This window comes from Pseudorca crassidens, chromosome 2 (genome assembly GCF_039906515.1).
Source record: "Pseudorca crassidens isolate mPseCra1 chromosome 2, mPseCra1.hap1, whole genome shotgun sequence".
NCBI classification, from domain to species: domain Eukaryota; kingdom Metazoa; phylum Chordata; class Mammalia; order Artiodactyla; family Delphinidae; genus Pseudorca; species Pseudorca crassidens.
Genome location: NC_090297.1, coordinates 163,359,205 through 163,372,773, shown reverse-complemented (window position 1 = coordinate 163,372,773; position 13,569 = coordinate 163,359,205). Strand labels below are relative to the sequence as shown.

At 36.9% G+C, this 13,569-nt stretch overlaps 1 protein-coding gene across 13 annotated transcripts in view; it reads right to left on the bottom strand.

Moving 5' to 3' along the window:
• The window catches only part of ENAH (ENAH actin regulator), a 155,317-nt gene that overhangs the window by 53,905 nt on the left and 87,843 nt on the right, over positions 1–13,569 (bottom strand). For all 13 annotated transcript variants that reach the window (XM_067729629.1, XM_067729628.1, XM_067729622.1 and 10 more), the window contains one exon: positions 12,077–12,254. In XM_067729629.1, the coding sequence (XP_067585730.1) occupies positions 12,077–12,116 (40 nt within the window). In that variant the 5' untranslated portion in view covers positions 12,117–12,254. The remainder of the gene's footprint in view (positions 1–12,076; positions 12,255–13,569) is intronic.

Genomic DNA, 13,569 nt, shown 5'->3' with positions numbered 1-13,569 from the left:
GCAATATGTATCTTTATTTCACTACTCTTTAAAATATATGACTCATACTTAGTAGGTCTAAATTTGATATGACAATTCAAACGTGAGGGTGTGTTATTTAGAGGAAACATCAAATATTCAGACAAAGAAAATGAAAAAAGCCATCAGCTATGTGGTCAAACTTATAACAATCAAGGAAACTTTAAATTAGGAATGCCATATTCCCACTCTTAAGAATCCATGGATGTTACCCGATAAAGAACAACTTCTTCTGGAAAACTGTGCACAAAATACTTATTATCATATTTTAAATGATATTCTTAGTAATATTTTAGTTCAACCTGTATCCTATGTCACTTTACTTTCTTCATTAGACATTTTCCACATTAAATCTTAGTCTTTTACTACTCATTCTCTAAAAATGAACTACAAAAGCAGCAGTGATACATTGTTATTTAAAAACAAAACAGGGGGAGGGGAAAAAGAAAACTTCAATACCAGCTAGAGCTCAGAAGGAAACACACTGTAAAATACCAAAACTGGTCGAGTCTAAGATCCTTCCAATTTATTGTGAGTTACTACTTTATACTGTGTTAGAGTCAGCTGTCTGCCTCACTAGACTTCAAGATACTCAAAGGTACTATCTGTGCCATACTCAGCTTCCCATTACCAGCAACCAGTATGGTACTTGGCACATTGCAGGTGACTGATTATTTAACTAAATAGGAGTTTTACAGAATCAATGTAACTTTTTTTAAAATAAATTTATTTATCTATTTATTTTTATTCTTATTTATTTATTTTTGGCTGTGTTGGGTCTTCGTTGCTGTGCGCAGGCTCCCTCTAGTTGCGGCAAGCGGGGGGCTGCTCTTCGCTGCGGCGCATGGGCTTCTCACCGCAGTGGCCTCTCCTGCTGCAGAGCACGGGCTTCAGCAGGTGTGGCATGAGGTTCTCGGTAGTTGTGGCTCGCGGGCCCCAGAGCACAGGCTCAGCAGTTGCGGCACACGGGCTTAGTTGCTCTACGGCATGCGGCATCCTCCCGGACCAGGGCTCGAACCCGTGTCCCCTGCATTGGCAGGCAGGCTCCCAACCACTGCGCCACCAGGGACGCCCAAATCAATGTAACTTAATCAGAACTCGCTAAAGGTCTACTATGTGTTATAAGTACCTTTACATATAGCAATCCATCTAAATAACGCAAATAGGAGAGAATAAATATGAGAATGAATGAATCTGTATATAATTTTATAATAAAGAAGCAGGAGATATATACAAGACCAGAAATATTTAAACAAAAGTCAGGGGAAATAAAACCGTCTTCAACTACAAAACCACCTTTATGTGGACGGGTAAGTGGGGGTTCCTATAAAGCCTTGTTCAGCATAATATAAAGAAATCCCAGAACACGCAGGAAATCTATATCTGAAGTTTTTAATGGACTATAAGGTTGGGATCCCACAAGCTTCCAGGGAAAAAAAAAAATCAACTCTTTAAAAAGCAAAGAAGGGACTTCTCTGGTGGTACAGTCGTTAAGAATCCGCCTGCCAATACAGAGGACACAGGTTTGAGCCCTGGTCCGGGAAGATCCCACATGCCGCGGAGCAACTAAGCCCCTGCGCCACAACTACTGAGCCTGCGAGCCACAACTACTGAGCCCACACGCTGCAACTACTGAAACCCGCGCTCCTAGAGCCCATGCTCCACAACGAAGAGCAGCCCCCCTCGCCACAACTAGAGAAAGATCGCGTGCAGCAACGAAGACCCAACGCAGCCAAAAAACAAATTTTAAAAAAAAGCAAGGAAAAAGCCTGGTCCGTAGCCAATTCCCAGTGTGAAGAAATTCAGGTGAAGGTAAGTTATTTCCCCAAGCCTCATGACCAAAAAGCATCAGAAGGCAGGGCACAAGAGAACTGTTAAAGGGAGGGGTGACTCTAGAAAACAGGGAGGTGTCTTTAGAAAGGCAGTCTGATTGTGTCTCTTCTGGCAACGACCTTATGCTGAATTTGTTTTTAAGCAAGTCAAGACTCCACAGGCCGGCTGCAGGGACCACAGCATCACTATTCACAGGAAGATAAAATGCACAAGAAATACTTATAGGAAGTTTGAAATGACACTTGTTCAAATTCATACTTTAATGAATAAAAGGGTAAATAAATATTGGCAGAGAAATAAATAACTGCTGGACTAATCGACAATGGACTAATCGACAATGTGGAAATATCAGAGAGTCCTGAAAACCTAGCTCTTATCTGGGTTATGATACTTGAAAATAAAACCGTACTATCCAAACTGAGGCCAAAGTACCTACTTAAGAGGGAAAAGGTATAATTCAAGCTGATTTCCCAAAAGAACAGTTATCCCTTTGGAGCAGAAAAACAGTTATAGCTTCCTAAGAACAAAACTCTAGAGACTCAAACATCTATTCATGTAAATAATACTATAAATTACTACTGCTGTATTAACTGTACTTGAGAGCTGTTTATATATCTTAGTCCAGATTAATAAGATTGTAGGGTACATTTTAAAATGTATGTATGCATATATCTTTTGGCCTTTGGCAGAAGGAGACACTTTGAATAATTTGATCTTTATGTGCAAATAAAATTGCTAGTAAATGTCACTGTATTAGGATTGTCACTAACTTTGGTTCTGCCAAATTTATTTATACAGTCCAGAAATTAACATTTTAAAGTGTTTTTGAAAACAGTAAGTCTCATTGTGGTGAAAGAAGGAACAGAAGGTGCAAGGACCTGAAGCAGGGGAGAGTGCGTTTAGTTAATGCAGAGTCAAGAGGGGCCAGCGCATGAACGAACCCAGAGTCCTGTTAAGAAGCCTGTACTCTATTCTAAGAGCTATGGAAAGCCACTGCAAGATGATTTGGTACACACAACAGAGGTATGCAAAAATCCACCCTACCTCCCATGAACATACGGTCATTCTCTAGTATTATCTGCGGAAGACACTAGAGACCTGTTTCCCGGGAATTAACATCACCCATTCAGTCAATATCTTCAAATTGGGGATGTATGATTCTAAGACTTGAAGAAAATGTGAAATCCATGGAGACCAGTGACTTTAAATCTGAATTAAGAAAAAAGTAATGCTTTGTTTTTAGTATATTGAATAGTATTATCACAGTAAAGATCAGGACAATATTTGCATAGGAAACTCCTCAATAAAAATACATTTCTTCCTACATGAATGGCATTTTCATAGCCAAATATCATGGAAAATTTCCAGAAAACAGCAGTCATTTGTTTCCTCACGTGAATCATCTCAGAAATTGCAAAAGCCTACAGAAATAGCAGGTCTACCTTAAAGGAGTTATTCCTGGTATCTTTACGTGAGTAGCACGCTATGTTTGCCTATACCACTTCCTAATTACCGCTCTGTACCATGCATGGTACTGACACTGCCTTGCAGATATTTCCGACCGTGGTGTATCTTCTCTACACAACCGCTCCTTAAGGTCAGCAATGTCGAATCACTCATTTTTGTTTCCCTAGTATCATGCAACACAGTACCTTTATTAGGAGTACAAGTAATTCAGTTTACTGTGGCTTTTCCTCTTTTAGATGAGATCATCTACCTCTTAGGAATTTTTAATGGGTTAATAAAACAATGTCACAATATTCTTTATATATAAAAAGCTGATGTCAAAATACCACAATTTAATACCATCTTGAAAAGATTAATTAGAATTTTTCTATCTTGCCTAGATCATAAAAACAGGAATGCCCAATGTTAATTCAGAGGCACTGAACCAATGTGCATCTGCTCTCTGCTGAATACAAACATGGACAGCCCAACAGTACACACTATCACTTACAGACTGAGGAAAGCATGTCCAAAATTAGGCTGTGATCCTAAAACTAATATAATATTGTAATATACTATACTTCAATTGGAAAAAAATTAGGCTGTAAAAATTGGGCCACAGATTTGGCCGCCACTGTGTGTTGTGATTGGTCTCATGAGAGTAGAAGTGGTTCCTGCAATTCATGTCTTGTCATCAATGGACAAGTCAGATTCTATTCTATCAAAGCTTCTCCCTGCACCCCCGTGTAAAGATGAAAAAGTCCGACAAAAAGGTATCAGAATTTTCGACTGTTTAACAGCCAGCAAATGCTTCTCCAATTTATGGGCAACAAATACAATTAAAATTCAAGAATACAAGTAAAGTAACTGTATACAAATTACTATTCTCACACAGGGAAACACGTAAATAATCACGGATGACATCCTCAGTTCACTGCAGCACCACTAATTAAATTTCAAGCTTACTGTAAAATAAGCCTGAAGAACTGAAGTCACCAGCTAGACCTGTAACAGACAATACATCAATAAGATGCCCAACTACCAGAGAAGCAGAGAAACAAGAATGAGAGACAGAATAGTGTCTGTCTGACAACAAACTTCAGGCTAAAATAACTTTCTATATGATTATGAAATACAGATTTATCAAAAACATCTTGTCTCTTTTAGTTATTTAATCAATCCCACTTTGGAGCAGGACAATATCCTAAGTCACACAACCTAAGTCTAAAGCTGTGCTTATGAAAAATGCAATATCAGACTTGAGTTATGGTCAAGCCAAAGCAGCTTTCCCAAACAGTTAGTGACTAGAAGCTTAAAAGTCATGAAGTAAATACTTTAAAATTCTTTTATTATAAATAAAGTCACATATGAATATATATAATAATTCATATGTTAGAACAGTCACCCAAATCACTTTGCATCAGCACTTAGCTCTCTTACGTAACGCTGGCTGAGAAAGGCTGGGAGAGAGGTTATAAGATATGATGGGTAGGGCACAGGAACCAGAAGCCTAACTCAGTAGTTCCCAACCTTTTCAACAACTAGGAACCCATTTATTATTTTAACTAATCCCCTTGGACTCCATGTTTAGGGTGAGCTTGTCCAAAGGAACTGTATTTATCATTAATCTTTGTTCTTCCACAAGTAAGCAAAGATACATAAATGGTCGTGTTCAATTCAGGCACTGGGACTACTGCAACTCTTCTTACCAGTATCTTGGCACAATCACAAGCTCTTCAAAGTGTCAACAGCAGTTAATTAGAACTTACTGGTTTTAGATAAATAAGCATCTCCACAGAGCTGGCAAATTTAGTCTCAAACAAAGAAGCTTATATCTGAGTTAGGAGGTACAACCTGTCACTGGAATGTATGATGTACATCGTTTATTTAGCTTTCCAAAACACTGAAAATTATCTCAGAACTCTATCAGTTGTTCTGTAGTAGCTTTGTGGGTAGTAAGTTGAAAATCATTGTTCTAACCCAAACAGAATTATCTCCCAAGGAAAAGGACATTCATATATAACGTGTATGCTAACTCTGTTAATAAATTACTCAACTGTGGGCTTAACATATTTGTTCTCTAAAAGCTATTTACAGACAAAAACTGTGCCCATGTACCATTCTTTCTAAAACCTGGACTCAGGTTCACAGGAAAAATTCAAACTTATGCTGAACTACATTTTCATTTTTCACCTCTTTCTCCCAAACTACTGATTTTCTTCACATAGCAGAAATAATTTTAGGTCCCACATTATCTGCAAACGGATATGATACTCTCCCAGAGATCTCTATTGTTGTCATGTGAAAATGGGCAGCCTGAATTCTTTTTTAAAGAAAAATTTACCTAAGGGGATGAAGCAGTCGTACAATAGTGATCTCCTGTTTAAACGCACCTGCTTCTATCACTGTAATCCCTCTCCTATTTGAATTTTCTTCTCTATTCTTACTATTTCTGCCTCCACTCAGAAACTTAAGGCTTGTCTCACGGCCTCCAGCAGCTCCCTTTTCAAACCACTGCTGGCCTTCTGAAGCACAGCTTTGTTCATGTCATTCCACTTGCTCAAAAACATACACTAAATCTCTATCACCCACAGCTCTCAAAGGACCTTCTTGATCAGACCTACCTTTCTGACTTTAATCCCCACCAGGCCAATCAAACAACTCCTGGTCTACAAACAATCTCATTCTTTCCACTTTTGTACTCATACGTTATTTCCTAGGCTGGATATGCCTTTTCCCCCAACTCATGTCCCTATGCCTACATTTTATCCATCTTTCAAAATCAGCTCAAAAAGCCATCTCATCATTAACACTTTTCCCCAATTGTTCCAGTGAAAAGAATCTCATTCCCCTTCTCATACTCACACAGGATTTTATCTGTACCTCAGATATGACTTCCTCTTTTGGATTATGACTGTGTCTTATCTCCTCTACAAGAGTAGAAGAATCCTTGAGGGCAAGATTTGAGTCTTATTTCCCCTTGCATGTATCCAAGGATGGATAAATTAATTAATTTTCTACAGGGGAGGAGGAACATAACATGATATATCTGTACCAGGCAGTAAAGACAAAGAAGAGGTTGGAGAAAACTTCTAAGTCTCTCTACCACTTTTATTCCTCTAAGTAAATTAATCCACATGGTAGAATTTTCTGTGTATTTTAAAATGTTAGCACTAAAAAATAACATTCTACTGTATAGTTTAAAATACTAATGTCTTTATCTCATTTAATTCCCATGATATCCTAACACAGGTATTCTCATGATCCTTTCATGTAGTATAAGGAAACAGCTTCAGAGAAGGCAATCTGCCACCAGAGGGACAGTCAACACTGGAGTCTTTTACCTCCAATTTTAAGTTCTTTTCCACCAAATCAAAATGAAAGACTACAAAATTTTACTAAAAACCATAAAACAAAAAGTAAATGAAAGTTCTTCTCTTTCCTGTTTTCTCACCTGAAACTGACTTCCCTCAAAAGCCTTTTAAAATATGCTTTGAAGATCTTGAATTGAAAAGCAGAGGAATGCAATAAAAAGAAATGGCCTGGAGGTCGGGAAAACCCAGTCCCAGTTGTGCCTCCCTTTCTAGGTATATGTGACCTCAGGAAAGTTCCACCTCTCCATATCAGTCTTCCTAATTGGAAATTGGGGGTGACAGATTAACCTCACATTATTGTGGAGACTGAATTTATAAATGGGGAAGGGTGTGAAGAGGTAAGTTAGAGAAGGAAGCAGTACGTGGCAGCACCCACAAAAAAACTGTCCCACCCGCCCAACCCCCAAACCTGTTACTCATTTAATCCTGATGAGCAGCTAACGCTTTATCTGTTTCAGTGTTACTTCTCCAATAAGATTATTGATTAAGGAAAGCTAGAAGTGAAAACTATTATCCAAGACCACCTTTAGAATCCATCTTCACCAGCTGCCCAAACTGACACATCTGTTAATTGTCTTAGAACACCATCCTCCCCTCCCTGACCAGTCCGCGTTACATCTCACGGATATAGTAGAAAGAGGCTGAATGCTAAAATTAAATCTGGGTACAAACGCCACTTACGCCACTGTCTAGCTGTGGGCCCTTGGGCCAGGCCAGTGACCTTCTGAAAGCTCCAACATCACCTCTAAAGCAAGGATAATGCCACCAACTTTGCAGTGTTGTTATAAAGTTTATCAGTAATAAACGTGCCCAATTAGGACCTGCCACACAGCTGGTGCCTAATAAACAGATTATTATTCTTGCCTCAGAACTGCTTTAACGACTAAATGAGGACATAAGTAGAAGGCCTAGAACAATGTCTTCACAGGCACGGTAGGCACTGAATAAAGTCTGTCACCTCCTCTTCACTCTGCTCCTTTCCTCTTTATACTGTGTCATTTCAGACCTCATCGTTCTCACTGATACTATCACAGCGGCGTCCGAAACCCGTCTCCATGCCTGCAACCACATGCTCACCAATCCATCACTTTTGTCCTGAAGCACAAACCTGATCACATCAAACATTTATTCAGCACCCTTCAAAGACCATACGGCAGACGACATCATGAGTTGCACACCCCTCAGCAAGAATACAAGGCCCTTCCCTGTTTCATCTCTTGTGACTTCCCTCCCCCAATAGAAACTCTCGTGCCCAAGCCACAACATCACCTGCTTGTTTCCCAACTGCTCCAGGCTCTCATGGCTCCAAGCCAATCCAGAACGTTCTTCTATCACCTACTCATTCTTTAAAACATAGCTCAAGCATCACCGTCTCTTCAAAACTTTCCTTTACCCTAGAATTTTCTTCTGCATACTTCATTCACAGCATTTTACAAACCGAATTCTAATTTTGCTGTGAAATCCTGGAAGGCAAGGGATAGGCCTTATCATGTTAGCTTTATTCCCAGTGCCTAGCACAGGACCTACGCTCAAAACCTGTTTGATGGTTTCTGTGATATAACCTTAATATTGCTCCCATGAATACTGGCACTCTGGAAGAAAGAAAAATAACTGTCACTATAAAACACATAAAGTATTTCTAGAAACTTTTTGAGATATTTTAAATCCATTTAATTCCAAAACATATCTCAAAAAGATTAAAAAATGCTAAGATAAAACTCATACAAATGCACACAGTGAAAGGTTTATCAGACCAAATTAACAGTTAAAAAATGAATGGAATCTCAGTCTTTATAAATATTTAATTACCAAGTCTAAAGAAAATTTCCAACAGGAGGATATCTTGCTTTCAACAGATATAAAACAAAATCCAGCAAAAGCAGTCTTAGTTAATGGTAAAGTATTTTAAGGTTTTCCTCTTATAAAGGTATGCTTATAAAGGTATGCTTATAAAGGTATGCTTAATCTTGGTTCAGCAGAACAATAGTAGAATAATCTTACTGAACTCTAATACGATTTTCCTTTTAAAAAAATGGAATTTAAAAATTATTTCCTTTTCAAATGACTTAAATCTTTTTCAAAATGAAATAGATTGTGCAAGTTCACATCCACTAATCATGAAAAGGACTGACTTTACATTTTACATAATCCATAACTATTATCTGCAACACTGCCATAACTGTACTTAATAATACAGAAATCAAAAGTATCAGGTGGGATAATGCATTTTGAATGTACTTATTTGAGTCCATTTCCATTAGACAAAGGAAATTGATAAACTGCAGCTTTTGGTATAAAAGAAAGCACTAATTCAACTCTTCTTCAAAAATGTTAGAACATGTGACTTGCGTTTTTTAAATTCCAAATATAACTCACTGTATTTAGCACCTCCTGTACCTTCCAGTATATTAGATACTTGCACATCAAGTTAAAAACAAAATAAAGGAAAACATTCCTGCCACCCACCCTTTTCATGAAAGAAATGGAAATATTAAACATGTACACAGAGCACCTTTTAAAGGTCAGTATGACTAGCTACAGAAAAAGCTGTTTTTTGTTAATTTAAAAATTTTGCTTGAGGATTTAGAGACGTGGGGGTCAAGGGAAAGAGGAAGGGAGAATTGTGCGATTTTTGATTCTGGCAGAGAAGATGGGTTAGTAATTTCCAAATCCTGCTCTAGGGTACATGGGTGCCCCAGTGGTTATGGTCTTCCAACTCCTACATTAATCAGAGAAGCTCTGGAGGTTTGTTTTTGTTTTGTGGGGAGGGGTCTGTATATGAACTGAGCATCTGAAAAAGATTTTGTTTGAACAAGGGTGTCCATAACTTAAAAATGCCTGAACACCACTAAGAAGGACTAACCAATATTCAACGAATAATACATTAACAAACAAAACAAAAAAGCCAGAAGCATTCAATATGCAAAACTGGTTTTAAAAAGTGATAAAACACTAAGTAAAAAAGACTAATAGCTGTCGTTACTTTACCTTTATGAATAAGTTTGTTTCTTTCACTTCTGATCAGAGATTTACGGAGTACACTGTTTGCTTAAGGAGGGACATGCAAGAGTTAAGCTTTCCCAACTTGGTTTTGGCAAGAAGAGAACAGACGGTTTTAGCAAGGAATTGGCTATGAACCCAAAGCAAACAGCTGTGGAAGGCGAAAAGATGTTCAAGATGAGAGGTGACATTATTGGGTATGTTTGTTTAGGTGGATAGGAGGGGCCCACTGAATAACTCTGGGGTGGGGTACATACCTATCCTACTTCAGAGATCTACAGAAAAGTTTATATCCTTTCCCGAGGACACTTCTGATTCATATCATCTAAATCCTCCTATGCCTCCACTGCCAAGCCAATCAATGCTATCAAAAATCAGAGACAGCGTTTAACTACAGTAATTTACAAAAACAGTCACTTTCTAAATAAATCAGATTATAAAGAACATCAGCCATTTTATATGCTTTGTCTTCTCTGATGAAAAAGCTACAGAACCAAAAGTTCCTTTGCCAGTGACTGGGGCCATGATGCAAGGAGATGGCTAGGATGGACCAACTTCTTCCACCATTCTCTCTCTTTCCTCAGCCCATGGTAAGTTGAGACTGTGACAGAGAAGAGAATAAAGCTTCAAAATTATCTGAGAAGAATCTATTCAATTTTTCTGCCTTACCAAAATGCTTGTGTAGCTAATGAGATGATGGGCGATCTTCCCATTTACTAAACTTTCTATAATGTGGAAATTTTACAATAGAGAATGTAATTGAGTCTCTCCACGTTAAGACTCATTAATTTCAAAAGATCAAGATCAGAAGGAAAAAACATTAGTTAGCATTTGCATTTTGAAAACAAATTATATGACTATACACCAATAAAAACAATCTTTTCCAATTGGTTAAAAAAAATTGATGACAAGATGAACAATAATAATTTTAACCACTTTAAATTAGTAACATTTAATTCCCAATATCCATGGATACGCTTCTGAAAGTTCAGAAATAAAAGTAATGTTACATTGTTCCAAACACGGAGAAGCCAAACATTATTGTCATACATATGCTCTTAGATCTAAAGTTTGGTCCTTTAATTATTTATTATGTAGTTGATCTATTTAATTAAGATATTAAGAACCACAATTAGAGTTGCTTCCTTATGGTAAAACTATGGCAACAGAAAAGCAATTCTATACCTACAGGAGAATGTTGATAAAATACTGATGACTGAAAGAAAAGTACAATGACTTAGATGATCTACATACAAGACTGTACATACGAGCAGACTTTTCTATGCTATTTTCTGGACTTACTGACAAACCAAAAGAAGTTCCAGTGATTTATTTTCTCAGAATAGATAAGATATGAGTTAGGTACAAATTATTTATAGAGATACTAATTTCCTCAAAAGAAAATCTAATATAAATTACCTATAGGCATAATGTAGTTTTAGCAAGATTCCAAAGGGTCTTCTTACTCTGAAATTCATATGTGAAATAGACTAACACATGGGCTAGATGTTTCAATCCTTTTTAGAATAGGGCAAGGTATAAAATTTAAAGTATCTATAACAGGTTTTGAAATTCTATACCTTCAACAAAATACCAAATTTTAATATAACTATATAAGTCTTTCCTCTTAAAATATATAAATTTTGTTTATGGCATGCTTATATCAATAAGATTGCTACTAAATACACAAAGACAAGAGTAATCATGTGTTGTTTTATTATAACCTTAATTTTCTGATTATAAAAATCTCCCCAAAGAGAGAACCACAAATTGATATATTTTTTCCTATTTTTTTAAGCCAAAATAAAAACAGAGCTCACCTCTGATACATACACAGTTTTAAATCCTGTGTTTTTTTTAAATAATGTGAATTATTTCTACACATCTTTCTGACCACGATGCAGTGTCAGAGGACATGCAATTCATGGCTTGTACCACCTGAGGGCACTCCAAAAAATCTTTAAACAACTTTTAGAATTTTATCTACTAGGAAGTAGATAGTCCTACTTGAAGTTCAGTAGTGGCTTAAAAAAGATGTTTGAGATAACATGTGTTTTTTTCATAAAAAATAAGATGATGACAAATATGCATATTCAATCCACTGCATATTCTCTGGGTCTCATGTCCTTGCAATGAAAGTTGAGGTTCTAGATCGGAATAAACAAACTAAATAACTTCAAATGAGAAGGTTAAAACATTACTAACTACTAACAGTCTCATAAGATTATCCTTTTATAGTACACTTTTATCATCAACAACCAAAAGTTCACATTTTTGTAGAAAACAAGAGAAATTCAAGAATCACTTCAAATACATACATGATTTAAAGTTGGTCAGAAAAGATTTGGTTTAATATATACATGACACTTCAGTTCAAGAAAACAAGTAACCAGAGGACACCCTACCTGTTTCCTGTGAATTCAACACTTCTAAGGCATGCATCATGGCACTTGCGAAGACATTGGCATCTTCTTTGCTGCCAAAGTTAAGACCATACACCTGTCTAGCATCCCGCCATTGGTGGAAGGTCTGTGTAGCTTGATTGTACTTCAACCCTTTAGGAATGGCACAATTTATCACGACCTAAAAGACAGTAATTCTTTTTATAGTCAAGCTAATAACTGGCAAAATCAACAACGTCAACAAAGCCTGATTGGACATATTCATTCAAACCTGCTCCTGACACACCTTGGCAAAAAATGGTTAAAACAATTATCTCGGGTAAAATTAGTCTGCAGAAGTAACAGTCTGATGGACGTTAGGCTGGCCTTAAAAGAGTAAATCAGCAAAACGAAAGAAAATCTATATCCCTCATTAAATATATTTGAACATGTTTACTGAGGTATTATAAATTCAGAAAGTGTATAAAATATAAGCATGTATCTCAGTGATTGCTCCCATGTAGCCAAAACCCTAATCAAGAAATAGGACATTAACATCAAAAACCTCCTCCTCAACTCCTCCCGCCTCCCAAAAGGTATTCGTCCTACCTCTAACATCAAAGGTCAGTTTTGTAGGTTTGGGGATTTTATATAAATGGACTTACACAATACATATTGTAATTTATCTGCCATCTTTCCCTCAAAATTATTTATGAGAGGTATCTATTTGTTGCATGTACTTGTGGTTTATTCTTTTTCATTGCTCCATGGTATCCCATTGTACAAATTATGTTTATTCACCCATTTTCCCATTAATGAACATCTGGATTATTTCCAGCTTGGTGTTACTAAAAATAACAATGTTATAAACATCCTACCAAATGTCCACCAAATGAGCACACATTTCTGTTGGGCACATACCCAGGAGTGGAACTGTTACAAGCCATACATATATGTTCAACTTTAGTAGAAAACTCAAAGTAGCTTTCCAAATCGGTCCTATCGATTTTCACTCCCCCAGCAGTATACAAGAGCTTGCACACCTGCACATACAGTACAACACTGTAACTGGTATAGTCAGTCTTTACTTCAGCAATTCTGCTGGGTATGACTACTACATCGTTGTGGTTCTGGTTAGCATTTCCCTGATTAATATTGAGATTTAGCACCTTTTCATGTTTTAATGGCTATCTAGAGATCCTCTTTTATGAATACCTGCTTAAATTAAATCTTGCCCATTTTCCTACTGAGTTGTCCATCTTTTTCTTTATTGATTTGTAAGAGTCCTTTACATATTCTGGATGATCTCACTGTTGGGATCATCAGTTATGTGTTACAAATACTTCTTCCATTTTGTGACTTGCCTTTTCACTCTCTGAATGGTGTCTTTTGATGAACAGGAGTTCTTAACTTTTATTCAGTCCAAATTCACAATCTTTTTCTTTATAGTTAATGCTTTTTTGTAACCTGTTTAAGAAATGTTTCTCAATCCCAAGTCATGAAAATGTTATCCCCAT